Raw genomic sequence first — 21,907 nt, 5'->3', positions numbered from 1 at the left:
AATACTATGTGATGATCAATTCTGATGGACGTGGCCATCTTCAACAATGAGATGAACCTAATCAGTTCCAATAGAGCAGTAATGAACTGAACCAGCTACACCCAGCGAAAGAACTCTGGGAGATGACTATGAACCACTACACAGAATTCCCAATCCCTCTATTTTTGTCCGCCTGCATTTTTGATTTCCTTCACAGGGTAATTGTACACTATTTCAAAGTCCGATTCTTTTTGTACAGCAAAACAACTGTTTGGACATGTATACATATAGTGTATTTAATTTATACTTTAACATATTTAACATGTATTGGTCAACCTGCCATCTGGGGGAGGGGGTGGGGAGAAGGAGGGGAAAAATTGGAACAAAAGGTTTGGCAATTGTCAATGCTGTAAAATTACCCATGCATATATCTGGTAAATAAAAGCTATTTAAAAACATTTTTTTAATTATTTCATTTCCCTCGGAACAAGCCCGAGAAGTCGGTACCAATATTATTTATAAAGCATTTATAACACTCTTTTCCAAGGCATTTTTGAATTATCCTCTTATTTGATCCTCACAAAAATCCTTGGAAATAGGTGTTATTATCCCCATTTTACAGGTGAGGAAAGTGAGGCAAACAAAAATTAAAGGATTTTGCAAAGTCACACAACTGTTCTGAAGTTAATTTGAACTCGGTCCTTTCTGATCCCCGTGGATCTTAAAACAAAGGAAAACAGAAACACACGGCCAGTTGATTGGGGAAGGAATGATAAAGGAAGAGAAATCTACAGCTGAAGTCAAAATGACTTCCATATGTAGCCGAGATCGATCCCCAGAGACAGGGGCTGGGGCAGGGCGGAGAGGGGGGAAAAGGGAAGCGTGGAAGAGAGGGCGGAAGAGAGTTGCAGAGTACAAATAAATCTATAGATAATAGCAAACTTAACCAATCTGCAGAGAGAGGCGATTTCGCTTCCTTCCCGGAGGTGTAGGGCGCCTTTCCCACACACTCACCGGTTCCGCTTCCCAAACCCGCCAGTACCCCACAGATTACCCTAGCAACAACTTCAGTTGCCCGCCAGCTTCCCTTTAAGCCAGAGTCCTTGAAACACCTGACGCATGCGCTCTCGCCAATGCTTCCATCAGAGTCCGACCAAAAGACGGGGCCTTCGGGAGTGTTCACTTATTCCTCACCGGCTGGAAACAAAGGCCAACCAAGAGAGTTCTGAGGGCGTTAAAAACATTTTTTTAATTAAAAAAAAGGGGGAGGGGGAATCACAAATTTTGTTTGATTTTAACTTTCCCCTCCTTCCGGCTTTAAAAAAAAAAAAGTTTTCTTTAAATCACATGCTTTGGTAAAGGTTACACAGCAAACGAAACGGAGATAGCTACCAGAAAGTTGAGAGTTCGAAAAGTGCCAAGAAACGCTACCCGTGATTATAATTAAATGTAACTCCCAAGACCGTTGCAATTCGGTAAATATATCTTTTGGAAAAAACCCGCAGATTCGTGCGAGAGTTAGCAAGGGGTTCATGAAACTCTGGCATTGCACCAAAGGAGAAGGGGGGGAGAAAAAGCAATAAAAATAAAATGCAAAAGCCGGTAGAGAATCTGGCTTTCTCGGCGTAACGCTCAGCTAGAATGTGACGAATCAGCGACTGGAGGAGGAAAAGGCTATTTGACAGACGACAACCCCACGTGTTCTAGTCTCCTCGATCGCGGCGCCGGCCTGAGGAAAGCTCGTATCCTCTCGCGTGCCGCGGAGACGCAGACCCAGACCGAGACTGAGACCCCGGACCCGGATCCCGAGCTCGGCTGCGCGGCCACGGGGCATTGAGAGAAGCGCGTGATCCTGCAGGTGCAGTTTTATTCCTCTCCCTGTAACCCCGTCCTTCTTCCTCGATCTGTCCTGGGCCGGGGTCGCCCGGAACCTGGGATCCCTGGCGGGATTCCCGGGGCGCACGTGGGTCTGGGAGAAGGCGCCTAGCCCGCAGGGAGGGGCGGCCTTGCCCGCTGGCCTTTGCGTGAGTCGGTGTCATCTAGGACCCATTCCGAAGCTCCACCAGGCTGCGTCGTCTCGTTTCTGCTCTTATCCAGACCTTTCTTCTGTGACCTTGGGGTCAGTTGAGGCTCTTTTTTGTACTTGGCTTGGATGCCCTCTGCTCCCCGCCCCGCCCTCTTGGGCTTTGTTTCTTCCGGGGTCCTGAAATGGGATGCCGGGTCCCACAATTTGCCCATTGGGGGGAAGAAGGGCGAATGTAAACCGCAGAGGTTACGTGATTTGCCCTAGGTCACCCAGTTCAGTTGGGCGGGAGACTGGACTGAACTTCGAGCCTCAGAATCCAAATCTGGCAATTGCCTGCGCCCTCCCATTGAATTTCAAGTGCTATCTGGCCACAAGTATTTATCAAGTACGCAAAGCGCATCTCATAAACAACAAATACATACAGAAATTTAGGGAACCATAATGCTGACAACGAGGGGCACTGGGAAAGGAGGGTAGCTTAAAGTTTAAAAAGTGGAAAGCACAGAGGCAGAAAACTGATTGCTCTTTATAATAGCGAAGGGGCCACTTTGTCGAAGAATGTTGGTAATCGGGTTGTTAGGGGCTTTGGATTGCAACAGATCACTCTGTATTTTGTCCTACAAACAATAAAGAACTATGGATGCTTTTTGAGCCATGAAATGACTGGGCTCTTGCATGTTGTTAATAACTTTGGCAGCTATGTGTGGAAGATGATTGAAAAAGAAATTAAAGGCAGCCTGCTGGAAGGCCATTTAGGAGGTTTTTGCTGGTGAGATAAGCCTGCACTAAAATTTCATTAATATATAGAAGGTGAAAGATGCAAGAGATGTTGAAATTTACAAAGATGTACAAAATGTACCTCCCAAAAAAGATAGTTCTTTTGCTAAGCTCACAATCTAAAGGGGAAGATGACATAAAACTATAAATCAGCTATGTACAGGTTAAATGGGAAATAATCATGGAAGGCATTATATTAAAGGGGCTTAGGAAACAATTCCAGTAGTAGTGATTTTAACGGGGACTTGGAGAAAAAGCAGAGATAAAAAGAGAAGACATTCCAGGTATGGGATCAGCTAATGAAAATTAAATCGGGAGGTGGTGGCTTGGTTAAAGACCACCCGATCAAAAAAAAATACTTGGAGTCAAAAGTATAAGAAGATTGAGTTGGAGTGATTCCTAGGTATTGTATCTGGTGAATGATAGAGAAGTGTTTGGGGGAAGGGGGGCAGAGGAGAAATTTATTAAATACCTGCTATTTGCCAGATTCTAAATGATTAATCTGTGATTCAAGTACTGATGGCATCTTACAAATGAAGAAACTGAGGTACAATGACTTTGTCATCATTAGAATCCAGGTCTCCCGACTATCATTCATTTAGTGAATATTTATTAAACACTTATTTATTAAACTATATGCCAAGCCTGAAATATTCGGTAATTTTAATAGACAAAACATCTGCTTGAGGAATCTGTTAATATTAAATTTTTGAATTAATAATTATTCATGTCATTATTATTTTTGTTGTATTATGAAGCAGTAGAAAGTATATGTAGATTTTTTGCTTTAGAAATCCCACTCCCTCTTGTGGGAAGATGAAGAAACGGGGTCAGAGAGATTAATTGACTTCCTCAAAATTGCACAGATGTTGTTAGAGGTAGGATTGATGAGACTGAGGACCAGCACCAAATGAGGGGGCCAATTCACCTGTAAAGAATCACAGCTGCTTTCTTGTTGCTAAAAGATATTTTTATTCATGAGAAGAAGTAAAACAGACGCTACGTCAAAAATGGTAAATATGAAGTAAATTTGGGAGAGCATAGAATTAACAAGGGAAAAGAAAATTTGTTCCTCTATAAGATTTCACAATTAACCAGGAGGAAGGGAATAGCCATGAGGTAGGAGTGTGCCATTAACTGGCAGACTAAATTCATAGAGGAGTTTAGCACCCTAAAAGATTAGTCTGTTAGCTATAACAAGAAGGAAGACACCAATGAGGTAGAATGCCTTGATGGGCTAGCCCACATAGAGTTTTGCACAGATGAATTAGATCATGGACAGATTTATGTGGAAATTAACCTCAGGGGTTTGGCATTATAACTTAACTTTCTGGTTGGATATTTCCACAGAAGTGAGTGAGGCTTTAAGGCTATATTGATCCCTCTGAGTGCCCTTTTCTGTTCTCCTCTGGGAGCAATCTTACCCGTACTTGAGACTTTGTCCTAATTACCCAGAATCAAGACCTGAGAGGAAGCTCATTGACTTGTTGCCCATTGTATTCCATTGCCTCACAACTGCTTGTTAACCTTAAAAACAATTGTTTCAAAACACCAAAGCTAATATTGTCAGCTTTCAAAAGTTAAAGTTAAAATCTTTCTTCTTTGAAGGTATTCCATTTCAAGTCCAGCAGATAATAGTTGAATAAAAGGAACAAGTTAACTAATTTTGAGAGAAACCTAAATTGTTCTTATAGTTGAATGAAGGTGATGTGCCTGCCATAATTGTGAATAAGAATTTGCTATTAGATGTGACATGGTAATAAAATCACTATAGGAAATGATTTAGACAAACTAGTAAAATATATATATATATATGTATTTATTAGCACGAGAAATCTTGAACACATTTGCAGATTTAATTTGCTATATTATTATTAATATTTGGAAGTTAAAAGTATTCTCAGAACAGTATTAAATGGAGAAAATTTAGAAGTGTCTTATTTCAAAACCACATGGGGGCACTACATGACTGTTTATTTTCCTATAATTCAGATTATTGGACTTTCGTTGTAGTTTCTGTCATTTGGGAGAAGGAAAATGCAGTATCACAAACCTGAAATGCATTCAAAATTGTTAAAAATATTAAATATAACCTTCATAATTATCAGATTACAATTACGTCAGAAAAATTAATTCTAAACTAATTCTAAGAAAATGAAAATAACAACTAACTTGAGTTAGTTGATGATCAGATAAATTTCACACTTAAGAAAAAAAATAGCAAGGAAACCAGACCTATTGTTGGTTTGGGGTGCAATTGAGAACTTGAAGAGCTTAGTTTGCCAGTTGACTACTGTACTACAGTGAACATAGTATTTGTTCAGCAGTTCTAAAGACTGAAAATCTAGTAACTAAACCTTTGTATTTTATTTGGTGCCCTTTTGTTAAAAGTTCCTTGATGCTTGTGTTATTGACCTTATTTCAGCCTTTAAAAAAAAAAAATCCACCAAAAAAGTGATTTTGATTCAATGATAATTTCCAGAAAAGTAGTCTTTCCAGTTCTTAAGAATTATATGAACTAGTTTTAGAGGGGGAAGTAATCCAAGTTGTAAGCCTTTGTTAACAACATAGAACTGACTCATTTTATATTGTTAAATCTCCTAGATACTCAAGTTGGGAAACTATGCCCTCATTTTCAGTTCATGTTATTAGAGTATTTGAATGCTTTGATTCCTCTGTAGGTGTAGGTCAAAGACTATCCTAAAACCAACTTCATTTTTCAGAAGAAGAAAATGAGGTTTAGGGAGATAAAGTGACTTGTTCAAGATCACAGAGGTATGAAGTACGAGAGACAAGATTTGAGTCAATACTCTTTCTCCAATGACATGCCACCTCCCTTAATTTCTTCTTTCATAACTGCCCAATGCAGGTTTGAACTACATACCTTTTGAGCAGCAGTTGCTAGCCATGTTTTGGGCTTTAGTGGAAATAGAACAATTGACTATTAATCACAAAGTGATATTGAGACCACAAATTCCTATTATGAGTTAGTTTATGGGCACCCCTATTTAAGCATGCATGGTTTACTGATAGAACTGCTAAATACATAGGACAGATAAGTCACTAGAAGGCTATTTCTCATAATCCTGTCATAAAAATTACACTTGAAACTACTGGAAAAGAGGGAAACAATCAGTGGGCTGAATTAGTTGCTGCATATCAAGTGATTAAACAAGATTAAACAAGATAAAGGAGAACAATGTCATCTATTTACAGATTCTTGGGCAGTAGCAAATGGATTAATTACATGATGGCTTTATGCCATACAAAAAATTGGGACTTGTATGGGAAACAAGTTTGGAGATATGAAATGAGAAAGACATACTTGCTGTGTAGGAAAGGAAGAAGGAGAAAAATAAGGAACACAAAGTTTTTGCCAGGGAAAATATTTAAAACTAACTTTGTACATATTTGAAAAATAAAAAAAACTATTATAAGGAAAAAAACAAAAAATTTCTTCTATCATACCTTATTTTAGTGTTACTTGCCCAGAGTATTGAGCCTTTCCTTTTCTAACTTATTAACATAAAATTTCCTCTGAGGACTGTTTTTCTCGTGTTTCATATATTGTCATTAAAAGTTATATAATTTTCTAATTGCTTTTATATTTTCATAGTTTCCCTCACTAGAATGTAAGCTTCTAGAAGGCAATGATTTGGTTTTGTATTTTGTCTTTATCACTTAGCACAGAGCCTAGCAAGTACATAAAAGTTAGTTGAATATAAATACAATTATTTCTATTATTTGACTTTTTAAGTCTCATTCAGGATATCATTACTTAACCTCTATTTAGATCTGTACCTTTTGCTTATATTTCCTTTTATTCCAGTGCTGTTTCTAATCATATTATTACGCATTTTTATCATTACATATTATTAATCACATTTGTTATTTGTCTTATATTTGTTTGGTTCCTTTATGTTTTGTTATATAATCAAGTTTTGTAATTAAACCTAAGAATGCTGAGAAGTAAATTAATACTTTAATAATTCTATTCATTAGTCCATAGTCAAATCAAATTTTTTTCAAAAATTCAACATCTTCAAAGATCTTGTTTATCTTTCTATTTGAACTTATCCGTTTCTGAGAGAAGAATATTATACTCTATTTACTGATGTCTTCTTATAGTTCACCAAACTTTTCTTTTAAGAACTTAAGTCTCTATTCCATTTGGTGTATATGTATATACATAATGTATGTGTGTATACCTAAGTATTAAGGTACCTTTAAGCATAATCCATTTTTCTATCCCTTGACACAAATCTTATTTTTATTGTTTCATCTCATTGAGAGAATGACCTCTTCCCCCCTTTTTAGAATGGCCTGAACAATAGAATTTCTTTTATTTCTTAGTTTTACTCTTTGTGTCCATATTTTTAATTCTTGTGTGCAGCAATTAATCATCATAGCCAAGATTTATTTCGTGGATATTCTGTGCTGGGCCATTTATCAGTAATACCTCATTTGATACTCACAATAACTCTGTGAGATAGGTGCTGTGATTATTTTACAGTTGAGGAGACTGAAGCAAACAAATTGAGTGATTTGCTCAGTCATACAAGCCAGCAGGTATCTGAGGATGGACTTGAACTCAGGTCTACTCAACTTCAGATCTCTCCCTCCCCTCCATGGTCTATTCACAGTACCATCTCCTTGCCTATCTGAATCCCTAAGTGTGATTCTTTGCCCACCATGAGGGGATTTTAATAGCCATTCTACCATTCTGTTCCTGATCTAAGATTATATATAAACCTGGAAGGAACTTCAAAGGCCATCTAATCTAGTCTAACTACATTATAAATGAGGAAACTAGAGATAAGGCAAGTGACTTGTCCAAGTTACACCGGTAGTAAAAGTTCTCTGACTCCAGATTCCATGTTCTTTACTTACCATGATGATTCTGCTCTATTAGGGAATTTAATTTGTTCTTTCAAATTTGTCTTTTATCATTAAAATGTGTGTGCTGCTGTGGGGTTTTGTTTTGCAACATTAACTTGTCCCTTTCCAAGAAGTTTTACTTTCCATCTGTTTCTTCTCAAGAGCGCTGAACAATAAAAAACAAGTATTAAGTGGTTGATCCTGATCATGGTCTTTTTTCTTCTTAGTCATCCTTTCAGGTGCCAAGTCAGCTTTTGAATCTATGATATCTTATCAACCTGATCTGAATCATGCATTTCTGGGATCTTAACTATTTCCTTTCTTTTCATGAGAGTTAATACCAAGACTATCTTTTGTAGAATTCCATCTCCTGAAATGTCCAAACCAAACCTTAACCAAGTTCATTGGAAAACCTCCCTCCTCTTTGGGGTAATTTTGTGATGCTGCTAGAGTTTTCCCTTTATTTTGGCTAGGACCAACTCTCCTTTTATGATCTCTTTTCTTAAGTAACATCCACATTTTTTCACCACCCCAAAGATTAATTTTCTGGTGAAAGGAATTGAAAGCTGCTTCCATTTCAAATATTAGGCATTCTTGTCCTATTCTCTTTTTTTCTATGCAAAATATCTCACCAATTATATTAATTTAATAATGAAGAAATTATATTTTCCCTAAACTCTTCATTTCTACCTACTCTTCTGAATACTTTTCGCTCTTTAGGGTTTTGTTTTTTTTTTATTTTTAAATAATCCATTGATTCTTTGTCAGTGGGTCATTGTTTGGATTTTGATAGCTCAGAGTAAAAATAAGTTTGTGTTTTGGCCAAAAAATTTGAGAGTCTTTCCCTTCTAGTTTTTTTATTTTATTTATTAGTTATTTTATTTATTTAATTTTCGTGATCAGGTTAGGCCATCTTTTGCTTTTTTTCTTTCCTAGCCTTAACTCACTGAATGGTATTGGTTCTCTTCAAGAGGGCAAAAAGCCTTCTCAATGTGAACAAATGTTTTTTTCTTTCTAAAGCAATTTTAAAAAAAGAAAAAATTCCCCATTCATATAATATGGTCATGCCTAATCCTAAACACAGAAACAAACATTTTATTTTATGACTTTTTATTATCTGAAAGTATTTTACCAAAGAATTTGCTAAGTTTCCATATTGAATATGTGGATTGTCTCAGGGTTCCTTTACTAGAATGATTTAAAATTTCCCTTTTTGTGAAATATCCAATTATTTTAATATGTGAATAAAGAAGAATGAGTAACTACTTTTTAGCGTTTCTCCCCCCAAAAAAGGAGTCAAAATTACCGAGGAAGTAAAAGTTAGTACAATAAATTTTGCCAGACTCCCCCAAAATTACATAAAACTCAAAACTCCGCCAGAAATTGTCAAGCAAAATAGCCAACCTTTGCTCTTAATTATCTTTGTAGAGGTATCTGATGGCACAGTGATTAGGGGGCTAATCCTGGAATCAAAAAGGCCCAAATTCAAATTCAACTTCATGGTCTTAATTGCTATGAAGTTCCAGGCTAATCAAGTCACTTCTGTTTTCCTTAGTTTCCTCAAACAAAAATGTTAATAATAATAGCACTCATCTGGCAGAATTGTCTTAAGGATCCAATTGTGTTATTTTCTTCAGTGTCTTGGAAATTTTGTTGTACTAACTTCTTCGTCAGTAATTTTGCCGTTAAAAAGTAGTTGTCCAATGAAATAGTTTTCTCCTCTAAACATCCTTCATTTTCCCTTCTTAGCTTTTTTTCTGTATATTGTTCTGTTGATTTTTAAAAATGATTATCTTAATATAAATATGCTTCTACTGTTGCATCCTTCTTGAATCCTTGATATCTCTTTTTCTCTAAAATCACTGGGTTGAACATATTCTGTGAGGTTGACATGTTTAGGATACTTCTTCAGGGGAGAACCCAGCTGCAATGTGTAATTAAGCCTATTCTTCTAAGAAACACTGAAATAATGAGTTATTAGAGTCAGCACTATTAGGCATTTACTCTTAGGTATTAGTCCTTAAGAAGTTGGAGGTAGGGGACATCCTCTAGGATAGAAATATGCACTCCTGAACACCAACCACTTGACTAGATTAAACTGCATTTGGGAAACATTTGACAATAATAAAAAATACAATAAAATAATGTTAATAAGTGGTTTCCCAAGTTATTGTGCAGCTCACAGGCATCCCTTTGTTTTATTCAGTCATTCCATTTCTATTTGAATTTGATGCCACTTTTCTAGACTAAAGGGGGGAGGGAGGAGATGAGAATTTTTTTATTGCTTCCTACAGCCTTATATCCTAGCTCCTTACACCTCCATAGCTGGCCCTTTGACTTGAAATTGGTCTGTCAGTGGCCTTACTCCATTCTAGAAGGATCTAAAAGTAATTGCAGCCATGAGAAGAGCAGGGTATTGGCTGACTGTGGCAGAAGGGAAAGACCTGGAGTAGATTTCCAGGATAAGTTGGCTGGTAGGTTGGTCAATATTTCTTTAAAAATTATCTTAAGGTAATTTTGTGTGTTATTGTGGGGGAGTGCTATTCCTTAGGTTTACCTGTTATTTGTCTGTGAGTCATTATTGTATAATAATTGTATTGTATATAATATTCTGTTTCTCTCATCCTTCTCTGGGAGGAGGTTTCTTGGGGAGTTTCTGGAAGGCAGCCTTCCTTCCTTTCAGTTCAGTTCCAATAATCCCAAAATGCAGCCAGGAGTTAAAGTCCTTTACTGTCTCTTTCCAAATCTTATCTCCAGATCCTTTATTTTCTCCTTCGAGTCTTGTCTCCTTCACTTGGGGCTCTGCTAGCTTTCTTAGAGGCCTTGCTCTCTCTTTGGTTCCCCATGAGCTCTTGTCAGAATGTCTCCAGCTAGCTCCAGTCTCTAGCTTCCTCTGAATCCAAAGCCTCCAGCCAGCATGAATGTAGATGTGGGAATGAATCAGACTCTGCCTCCAAGAGTATAGGTTTCCCAGAATTCAATCCTAGTTGTGAATCTCCCCCTGGAAGTCTATGAGCAGGCTTTTCCTTTATAGTTGTGAATCTCCCCACTGAAATCCTGGCTCTCTGAATCTTCTCAAGCTTCCCTGAAATTCTCCCAGGAAGTCTTCTCCTTGACCCAATCCAGACTGACTCTCTCCACTGAATCCTGGCTCGTTATATCCTTGTGGGAACTCCTTAAAAGTATGCTCTCTCAAAGGTGTGAACTCTGAACTAGAGAATTGTTAAGTACCATGCTAAATTAGATAATTATATCCATTCCAGTGACTTAGCACCTTGCAAGAATCCTAACACTTTATAACACAATAGACTCTGGAGCTTTTCTTCTACCCACCATTACCTGAACTGGTCAGACTCCAAAAGGGCTGATAAACATTTCCTTCTCAGGATTGGGGTTGGGAGGATTCAGTTGATATTAAGCTAAATTTTGCTTTTAGAAAAAGGTGTGTACTAAGAGTATAGTAAAAAGAATTGGTACAGAAACATCTCTCTTTCTCCGCTTTCCTATCCCCAACCCTCTGGAGTATGTGACACACTCTTCCACAAATAGTCCAGAGGAAAGTCTTGCTTAAGAATACACATGTGGCAAAGGGGTAAACTCCTAGTTCCTGGTTGACCCTTGGATTTTTTTCTCTTTAGTGAGATACTCATGAAATCTTCCCTTAGGTATGGTGTAGCTTTCTGCCGGGCTCATTGTAGTTTTGAAGCCAAGGTTCCTTAATGTGTACTTTGTCTTTGGCTCTTAATGTAGTCACTGCCTCTAGCTGCCCAGAAATGGTGCCCAGATCAACCTGGGAATGGGGGAACAAAAAGTGTTCTCTCTTTCTTTCCCAAAGTGATTCTCTCTCAAAATTTGGCTGGAACTGCTGTTTCATGGTTCACCACTAGAATCTCTTGAGTTTTAAACTGGCCCTGAACTCCGTATCAAGTCCTCAAGATTTTCCCCGTGTAGTGTAGTTTTTTTTTTTATACTTGATTCTTTGTAGGGTTGTGAAACTTTCATTCTTTTATGTTTGTCTCCCAGCACAGTTATTACCACCAATCATTGCTGTTTGTTAGGTTGCCAGTAAGAAGTCCAAATCTTCCAACAACCCTCCTAAGAGTGTTGAATGAATGAGCATTTATTAGGCACTTACTAGCACAAGTATTAAGCACAAGTGATGTTGCTGTGGGGAAAGCAGTATGTAAATGACCAACATAACCTTACATCCTGTAGAGAAAAATTCCTTTGTTATACAAACTTACAGACTCTGGAGAAACTCCTTTATTATACAAACTTCTCCATATCCTATGGAAGCTGAAAAGTCTTATCAGATACAAATCCTGTTGTGTATAAAATAAAGATCTCAAGCTATGCCTCCTTGCAATATGATTTCTCTCTGGAAACATATTGCCTGCCAAGACTTCTTGGTGTTTTGTTTTGTTTTGTTTTGTTTTCCCCTGAGGCTGGGGTTAAGTGACTTGCCCAGGGTCACACAGCTAGGAAGTGTTAAGTGTCTGAGGCCACATTTGAACTCAGGTCCTCCTGACTTCAAGGCTGGTGCTCTTTCCACTGCGCCCCCTAGGCGCCCCCTTGGTGTTCTTTTCAATAAACCCTTTCTTGTCACAGCTTTGAGTAGGTGTATTCTTTCACCACAAATCCAGCCTTGGCACTTTGGAGGGAGGAGAGAGAGACAAAGAAACCACAGACCCATCCATGCCCAGTATGCCACCCTCTTCAAAGTAAACAGAAAACCATTCTTGTAGATAATGATCCAATTTGGGGAAACAGTATACAAAAGAAAGTTGAGCTGCAATTCAGAAAAACTCAGAAGTTATAAAAGTACATCAAAGGGTATAGATCCTTATGATTAAAGTCTGTAGTAGTAGTAGTAGTAGTAGTAGTAGTAGTAGTAGTAGTAGTAGTAGTAGTAGTAGTAGTAGTAATGCAGGAGTAGCCCCTTTAAGATTCCTTTTCTGATCTCCCTGATCTCCAACCCCCCCTTTGGGACTGGCCTTTGATTTACAAGATCTGGTCAAAACCACCCTTTTGTATTCCAAGGGGAGAGATCCGAATCTGAGCTAATTTGGGCTGTACCCAGCCTCCATCCTAATGATCTGCTCAGGTTTTCCAACCCCCATCTGGTGGGTTCTGACCCTCGAGGAATCAACATGGGACTATACCCATAGGCCCCTTCGAGCAAATAAAAGAGCCAAGCTGGAATCATCTCTTTGCAGAGGGTCGAAACATGCAAGCACCATGCTTTGCATCACCGACTCTCTGTCCGCCACTTTTGGTGTATTTCTTCCTCTATCTAATACCTTTTACTAACCAGACTTTAACCTTACTTCCAAACCCTACAATAAACCTTTTTATCAATCTAGGTTTTCGGGCTTGTAAATTCATTTACAGGGGACTCCTGCGCCACCACTAGAACTCATTTAACTTTGTATCCTTGTGCCAAATCCAAAGGGGTTGCAGGGGAGCTCCATTTGACTCCCTGTACCCCACACCTGCCACTAGACATCAATTAATCCTAATTTTATTTAGGTATCCCTTATCTAGACCTCAGTAGTAGTACAATGTTTGTAGCAGCTTTTTGTAGTGGGAAGGAATTTGAAATGGAGTGGATGCCTAGCAATATCTGGGTATTTATGAATATAATGGAATGTTATTGTTTTATAAGAGATATGGCTGATTTAAGAAAAGTCTGAAAAGACCTACATGAACTGATAATAAATAAAATGAGCAGAACCAGGAGGACATTGTAAACAATAACAGCAAGATTGTGTGATGATCAACTTTGATACTTAGCGCTTTTCAGCAATGAGGCAATCCAACATAATTCCAATAGATTTGGGATGGAAAATATCCACATCCAGAGAGAGAACTATGGAGACTGAATATGGATTAAAGCTTAATATTTTTACCTTTTTTGTTTGCCTTTTCTTTCTCATGATTTTTCCCCTGTTTCTGATTTTTCTTGCACAATACAACAAATATGGAAATATGTTTAAAAGGATTATTCATGTATATAACCTATATTAGATTATTTTCTGTCTTGGGGAGGGTAAGGGAAGGAGGGAGGAAAAAAATAAGAACACAAAATCTTACCAAAATGAATGTTGAAAACTCTCATGTATTTGGAAAAGTAAAATGTAATTGGGAGGAGGATGCCATCTGTGACTCAAGTCATATCCATCTTATTTCAGATTGTTTTCTAGCCATTACCCTTTCAGTTCTCCATTCATTCATATCTCTGATAACAAATTATCTGTGTACACATTGTTAGTCCAAGTTTTTAGCCTTTCCTTGTTCAATGCTTTTGCTAATTGCTTCTAACATTGCTGTTTGATATGTCTGTAGTACATATAAACGTAGTAAATGTAACTCTTACGTTTAGAACATGGCTTGATTTATAGTAGGCAATATTAGTAGGTATATTACCCATACGACCTTGTTCCTCTCTTCCTAATATTTTTCTGTCAGATTATAGTCTGTCAGATTCCTGAGTCTGATTCCTGATGGTCTGATGGCCCCACCTTGAAGTCATGTCTGTAAATCACTTCAGTAATCCCTGAAATCCTGCTGTTTCTTGTTTTTCAGTCACATCTGATTTTACATAACTTCATTTGGAGTTTCCTTAGCAGAGATAATGACTGATTTTCTATCTCCTTCCCCAGTTCATTTTACAAATGAGGAAACTGAAACAAACAGGGTTAAGTGATTTGTCCAAAGTCACAGGGCTAATAATAAGTGTTTGAGGCCAAATTTGAATTCACAAAGCAGAATTTTCCTAACTACAGCTCCTACACTGTATCCACTGTGTCACCTAAGTGCCCGAAGGCCTGCTTAATGTGTCCCAGACTTTTCCAAACCCCCCCCAACATGGGTAAGAAAAAAATTATTTTCTTCAAGGAGATGTGACCAACCCTCAAATGATCACAGAGTCATCCTTTAGTCAAAGTGATAAAGCCATAAGCTCTTTCCTCCTCTCCCTTCTCCTTTTCCTTCCAAACAGTTCCACTCTTAGGATTTGGCTGGAACTGCTCTCTCTACTGATTTTTCACATAATCCTATGTTATTAGTTCAACTGGAGGTATGAAAGGATCTCTGAAAAAATTAAGAGAATTACTATTGTGCTACACTTAGCCCAAAATTTTTCTGGAATATATTTAGATCTCTTTAAGAACCAAAAGAGAAATTAATATCATTGCAATTAAAATCAGTTACTGAAAAGTCATTTGGCATAATAATATGAAAATCCTGTCTTCCTCTACTTGAGAGGAAACATTTAAAATATAGGCTGGTCTCTTAAGAGATTAAAGGGTGTGAATTAAACTTTTTTACATTTCATGTAACCAAAGCAAAAGAAGTATTCCTAAAAGAACAGAAGTGGGGCTTAAGAATGAGGAGGGAAGGAAGGAGGATAATATAAGAACAGGCTGGTATTGATGGGAAAATTTTGACCTGTGTAGGAATTTGTAGTAGAAGAATATCACAGAGAAGAAGAAAGAAAAGGCTGTGTTATATTCTTGGGTAATTTTTAAAAAAATCTAAACTCTTCCTGAAATAGAAACTAGGTGCCCTAATTATCTCTTCTTGTTCTTTAAAGGAATGATGAGAGATTGCTGGGCATTGTTTTGTCTTAGATTAAACTATAGTACAAGTCAAGGGGAAGAAGGGTAGAGTATTAGTGGCAAGTGACTGCTCACAACTATAAAAAAGTTTACTGTATTCCCAGGACCTATATGGAAGACATATTAGAAGATATTTGTGAAAAACTTGTCAAAAAATGGCTGCTAAAAAACTGAAGACCATAACATAATTATTTCTGCTGCCCACTAAAGGCAATGGATGCAGAAGAAGAAGAAAATAACTCATTTGGAAAGTACATTTAAAAGACATTGAGAATAAAATTTTTAGACCATAACTTTAAAAAAAGCTTTTATTTTAAAATGCCTGATATATGCCAGGCAGTGTTAAGTACTTTACAAATATATTTTCATTTTATCCTCAAAACAGCCATGTTTGAGGAAATTGAGTTGACCTAAGGTTATCTAATTCACCCAGGTCTGAGGCCAGATTTGAACTATGGTCTTTTTCTGACTGAACTCAGTGCTCTATTCACTGTGCTATTAAGCTTACCTTGGTGTTTTGCAGATATCTTGAAAATCTGATCAGACAAAAGGGAATAAATGGGAAAGACAAAACTAAGTGTATATAGCCCAAACCAAATATCATAAGAAGTGATTACCAAAAAAAGTAAAAAAATAAAAAAACAGTGCACTATATCATCATCTTGTAACAGTGGTTTATGATGGTACTGAGGCAGCTACTTGTTTACTTCTTAGAAAGAGATCTGCATTCCTAGACCATAACAGAACCGAAGGATAAAAATCCAAGAAAAAAGCAGTGAAAGCATAACAAAACCTAAGGATAAAAAAATCCAAGAAAAAAATAATGATACAGAAATGACTATGGAGAAATGCCCAAACATATGAAAGCAGTCCTAATACAAAGAGATAAAATTGTCCTGATAATTGTTACTGAAACTTGGTGGAATCAAATCCACAACTGAAATATGGCTCAAGAAAGATATGTCTTATTAAAAAGAAAGGGAGTTAATATATCCAGAGAAAGAACTATGGAGTCTGAATGCAGACTGAAGCTTACTATTTTTCACTTTTTTGGTTGTTTTTTCTTCCTTGTAATTTTTTCCTTTTGTTCTAATGCTTCTTTCACAACATGAATGATATGGAGATATGTTTAATATATTGTACATGTATAATCTGTATTAGATTGCTGTCTTGAGGGAGGAAGGGAGAAAAAATTTGGAACTCAATCTTATTTTTTTTTTCCCTTTTCCATTTTAATTTTTTTTTTAATTATATATTTTTTTATTTACAAGATATATGCATGGGTAATTTTTCAGCATTGACAATTGCAAAATCTTTTGTTCTAATTTTTCCCCTCTTTCCCCCCACCCCCTCTCCCAGATGGCAGGTTGATCAATAAATGTTAAATATGTTAAAGTATATGTTAAATGCAATATGTGTATACATGTCCATACAGTTATTTGCTGTACAAAAAGAATTGGACTTTGAAACAGTGTACAATTAGCCTGTGGAGGAAATCAAAAATTCAGGCGGAGAAAAATAGAGGGATTGGGAATTCTATGTAGTGATTCATATTCATTTCCCAGAGTTCTTTTGCTGGGTGTAGCTGGTTCAATTCATTACTGCTCTATTGGAACTGATTTAGTTCATCTCATTGTTGAGGAGGGAGGGCCACATCCATCAGAATTGATCATCATATAGTAGTGTTGCTGAAGTATATAATGATCTCCTGGTCCTGCTCATTTCACTCAGCATCAGGAACTCAATCTTATAAAAATAAATGTTAAGTATCTTGACATGTAATTGGGAAAAATGAAATACTGTTAAATGGGGGCAGGGAAGAAAAGAGGGTAAGGGGATTAGAGAATTGGATGGAAGCATGTTATATGAAAATATTGTGGAGGAAATTGAGGTAATATAGGGGTAGGCCATGTTAGAGGGCATATAGGTGTAGATAAGTGGAAGAAATAAAACAGGGTGGTTTTGGTTTGTTTTTTTGTTTGTTTATTAATCAATATATTCCACAGGCCACCTGGACAGAAAAAGAAAATGAATGAGGATTTAGGTAAATAGATTTCAAACTTGTCACAGCCACATGATAGAGTAGTTAGGGGACTTCCAACTATCTTGACATCTGCTGGGATTGTCTCTATCAGACAAAAACAAGGCCACTTTGATTTGCCTTGGTGTGATCATTTCATTTTCAAAAGGAGAGGAATAAACAAGAGAAAGAGAAGAAATTGGTTGCTAGGTTTTGAAATCTTAGTAAACTTAGGGTTAGGGGAGCATGATTAATCTCTTAAAATTTAGTGAGATGAGGGAAGAGCTAGGCATGGCTTAAATGAATCCTAAATTTGGGGAGAACATGTGTTGTAGGATTCAATTAAAAAATAGATGGGATTATACAAATTAGAATTAAGCAAGGGTTATTAAACTTGAATAAAATTTTGATATCACAAAGGCAGACACTTCTGATAAAGAACATGGATAAAAGTGGTCTAGTGTAAGTGATGTGAGTGGACAGAGAACTTCTCTGATCAACCTAAACTTTTAAAAAGATCCACAGAGAACATGGAATCAAGAGCTAGTAACAAAGAATAAAAGGCTTCTGTAAGGAGTGTTAGAAGTGCTCAGGCTGATGAAAGATGAAAAGAACCAGAAACCCTGAACAGTAACTATCTAAAATAGTATTATCATCTTAAGGAACGTAATATATTTCACTGTCCTCCTTTTCCTTTTTTTTCTTTTGGAATTGGGGAGGCAAATTTCTCTTATTTATGTGAGAGGACAAAAAACAGAAAAACTAAGAACAGGGCAGGGAGATGTGATGGTAAGCCATATGAGGAAGGAACAGGGGGGAATTTTTTAAAAGAAGAAGGTAGGACAGTAATTGGTCATATAGATTAGGCAAAACTACTTAGTTCTTGTTTTGCTTCCAGTTTTTTCTGCCTAGGAGAATGGTCTTTGTGCTAGAAAGGACAGGGGGAAAATAACTAATTAAACATTAGTAATAATAGTATCGCAACTTGAAAGAACTGAGCTTAATGCAATGAAGTAGCCATGTGTCTGGACCCATAGGTAATATTACTTATCTCCTGACAAGTGATAAGATGGGTGCAGTTGTACATTTTCAGACATAGGCACTGTGTGGATTCATTTTTTTTTTAACCAAACTTTGTTTCAGGGTGGTTTGTTTTTTTTTTTTTCTTTTAATTGTGGTGGGAGGTTAGGAAAAAAGAGGAGTTAGCAATAGTAATGCCCCCCCAAAAAATCTGTTTTAAGTGAAGATAAAAAAAAAAATTTTGAAAGTAATGAATAGCGTTATTGTTTACTTTTTTGAAAGCAAACAATATGAATTGGAGATTTACCATGTCATTTTTGGCTGGGAATGTCTTGATGCTTAAATTCAAAACACAATCCCACTCCCCCCAAAAAGAAATTACCACTACAAAAGGAGGGGGGGGGGTTTGGCAATTTAGCAGTGTTCTGGAAGATAGATTGGAGAGGGTAGGGAACTAATTGTGAGGTACTGAGAGTCTGAAATTGAGTATGTTAATAGTGGAAAGGGGGGGGACAAATACTGATTTGAGGAAATGAGATTGGTTAAGAACTGGTCTTCGAGCATTGACTATATGAGCACTGACACTTAAAAGTTACTTTTTTTTTTGGCATGTAAAGTTTGGACATAGTTCATTAAGCATTTAATAAGTGCATCTGAATGTGCTGGACTGTATGCCAGACTACAAACAATTGTTCCAAATCTCAGCAATGTAGGTGTGATAGCCTCTGAAGTACCTTAAAGCTATAAAATTTTTGGACTCTTTGAAAGGACAGTGTCTTTTGGCCTTCTTTAAGGAGTCATGAAGAAGCACAAGAGGAGGAGATGGATAAATGGGGAGAGGAAAAGAAAATTGATTAAACTAGAATAGGTAGGGAATGAGTAGATCTTGGGGAAAGTTCTGAAGTGTCCAGGTTAGTGTTCTGGGTAGCTCTTCGTTATTTAAAAAAAAAAAAAAAAATTTTTAAATGACCTGTTTCTGATCCTTATGTGTCTTTAGGCCACTTTAGACTAGATCTCTTGAGATCCTTCCCTCCTACTTCTATCTAAACTTTATGATTCTATTGAAATGTTATCAACTTAGAATAGGCAAAACTTTGTGGTTAAGAAAAGATTCATCTACTCAAAAGAGGTATTTTAATCTTTCTATTTTCAATTTTCTCCTTTGTCTTTACAAATTATAGAGTTTAATTGAATTAATTTTTCTCTGAATAGAAATTGTACGCATAGTTTCTGCAGTTATCTTTTATTGGAAGATAATCTTTAAAGGGAACCCTTGGATTTTCAAGTTTAGAGTTCTCAGCAGAAGTGTGAATATTGAATTATAGTTGTTTTTGTTTTAAAAAATCATGCTTTTGAGATTTTTTAGTTTAAGCAGCTTTTCCAAGATATAAGCCTACATGTTTCAATAGCTAATAATGGAGTAGTCACATTAGTTCCATTAATTCCAGAGATAACTTTAAAAGTTATCAAAGATCTTAAAGTTTTCATAGATAGTGCATTTAATATTTTGTTATGAATGATTCCATAAATTAATACAGAAAAATGAAAGAAATGAACTATTTTAGCTAGTAAATTAGGAATATACAGCACAGTTACTTGTTTTGTCTTGGACCAACAAAAAATATAGTCTTTTGTCTTAAGAAGCTTAAGTTCTGATAGAACTCAGGAAAGAAAACATAAAAAATATATAGACAATGAGGTTTTTTTCCCTCCAGTTTAATTTTTTTTCTTTTTGTTGTATTTTTAACACAGGTGACAGATCCCCATATCAAAAACAATATGGCTGCACAAATATCAGAAACTGATCAAATTAAACAGGTGAGATTCATTTAAGGGGGGGGGGGGGAACTACATCGAAAGATGCATACTTGGCCAGAAGTTTCTTCATTTGTTCAGAATATCAAAAAAGGATAATCAAGTGACAAGAATATGAGAGAAATGTTTCTTTTCCTCCTTCTTACCCCTCCCCTCTTTGGCAAACACTCAAAAAAATAAAGTTCAAAATTTGAACTTTAATTTGCAAATTAAAATTATGGCCTTATTTCTGTTCATTTGTAAAAGATATGACATTTGAATAGAAAATTTGTATTTTTACTTTTTTTTTTTTTTTTTTTTTTTTTTTTTCAAAATTGATGAATTTTTAAAAGATTGTTTTTCATTTTATATAATTCTGTGCCTATTTACTAGAACTCTGTATACCACTCACTCTAGATTCTTGGCACATTTAGTTGAAAAATGACTTCTAGGACCAGTAATCTAAAATAGGACAACAGAAAAAAAAAAAAAAGAAAATTGACTGACTTTGAATTTGTTCACAGTTCAAAGAATTTCTTGGAACTTACAATAAACTCACAGAAACCTGTTTTCTGGATTGTGTTAAAGACTTCACAACAAGAGAGGTCAAACCTGAAGAGGTATGTAACTTTTTCCAATGACATATGCCTTCATTTTCTTCAAAGAAACGAAATATATAAGTCCCTTAAATAGTGTATTCTATTGATGATGTTTCTGTAATTTGTAGGACTACGTTTTGAATCATAGTCTTTTGTGTGCCATCACTCTAAGAATTTTGAATAGTCTTCACATTTGAGTTGATTTTATTTCCATGTTAACAAGTCATTCACATGATCAAGGCAAATTTGTCAGAAAAGATGTTTGTTCTATCCATTCTTAAGGTCATGTTTTTTCCTCTCTGTTCACCAAAATACGATTAACTACATCAAAGAAACTTGGCATATTCTCCTCCCATTGATCCAGAATACTCATGCTGCTTTTAGAAATAGCCCAGCTTGAATTTAGTGTAACATGTTACAGAATTAGACCTATGGACCTCATCTTTTTTTTTTTTCTTTTGATTTTCCAAATTAAATTTCACTTAAGCACAAAGTGTTATAAGCTTCTTTCCATTACAAGCTTTTGCTTAGCATTTTTTTAGGAAAGTTGTGTCACTGTTTTTTGAGTTGTTAGAATCACTTATTTTTGCTATTGTCCCTAGCTTTTTTAAAAATCCTGAATGAGTTAGAGAAATGTACCAATTAAAAGTAGCACAAAAGAACTTGAACCCCATTTGCTATCCATTTGTTAATTTGTTTTCAATATAATGCAAAGTCTTAGTAAAACCATCTGTGTTTTTGGAATACATCAATTTTAAAATAAAATTTACTGTCATCTCTCTTAATGCCTTCGTCCCTTTTTTCTAGTCTACCTGCTCAGAACACTGCCTACAAAAATATTTAAAAATGACACAAAGAATATCCTTGAGATTTCAAGAGTATCATATTCAACAGAATGAAGCTTTGGCTGCCAAAGCAGGACTCCTTGGCCAACCACGATAGAAAAGTGTTAATGGATGGACCTTTCCTTAAAGCATTGCCAACAGTTGTTTCATTGGAAGTGGGAGTTCTTTTGATCTTAAACTGTTGTGGATATTTTCACCATATCAGTGATTGTGAGCATTTCGCAAGTGGAAACCACTGGAGAAACAAATGTGCTTCTTATCTGGAATCAGCAAAATACAAGATCTTGTCTTATTGTGCAGTGAAAATATTAAGATGCAGTCTGTGTTGGGGCCTTACAATTCAACATCCT

The 21,907-nt window shown here is 36.3% G+C and overlaps 2 protein-coding genes across 6 annotated transcripts in view; one reads left to right on the top strand and one right to left on the bottom strand.

Annotated features, from left to right (window-relative positions):
* Window positions 1–21,907, bottom strand: part of KIAA0586 (KIAA0586 ortholog) — a 147,681-nt gene that overhangs the window by 125,532 nt on the left and 242 nt on the right. For 2 of the 5 annotated variants that reach the window (XM_074290223.1, XM_074290228.1), the window contains exon 1: window positions 1,034–1,169. The exons of 1 other annotated variant lie outside the window; for it this stretch is intronic. The gene's annotated coding sequence lies outside the window, so the exon portion shown is untranslated. Of the gene's footprint in view, window positions 1–926; window positions 1,773–21,907 lie in introns of those variants that run through there. 2 more of the 5 variants (XM_074290226.1, XM_074290224.1) reach the window with 2 other exon arrangements.
* On the top strand, window positions 1,703–21,802 carry TIMM9 (translocase of inner mitochondrial membrane 9). The gene is made up of 4 exons (XM_074290237.1): window positions 1,703–1,837; window positions 20,072–20,137; window positions 20,638–20,733; window positions 21,520–21,802. The coding sequence occupies exons 2-4, from the start codon at window positions 20,099–20,101 to the stop codon at window positions 21,652–21,654; spliced, it is 270 nt and encodes an 89-aa protein (XP_074146338.1). The 5' UTR covers window positions 1,703–1,837; window positions 20,072–20,098; the 3' UTR covers window positions 21,655–21,802.

This window comes from Sminthopsis crassicaudata, chromosome 2, assembly GCF_048593235.1.
Source record: "Sminthopsis crassicaudata isolate SCR6 chromosome 2, ASM4859323v1, whole genome shotgun sequence".
In the NCBI taxonomy this organism is placed as follows: domain Eukaryota; kingdom Metazoa; phylum Chordata; class Mammalia; order Dasyuromorphia; family Dasyuridae; genus Sminthopsis; species Sminthopsis crassicaudata.
Note: the sequence above shows the minus strand (reverse complement) of the source record. Positions and strands in the feature narration are given on the sequence as shown.

Coding starts and splice junctions, on each gene's coding strand:
- TIMM9 (XM_074290237.1), top strand. CDS start 20,099: ATGGCTGCACAAATATCAGAAACTGATCAAATTAAACAG. Junction 20,138..20,637: donor AAACTGATCAAATTAAACAG/GTGAGATTCATT, acceptor ATTTGTTCACAG/TTCAAAGAATTTCTTGGAAC. Junction 20,734..21,519: donor GAGAGGTCAAACCTGAAGAG/GTATGTAACTTT, acceptor CCTTTTTTCTAG/TCTACCTGCTCAGAACACTG.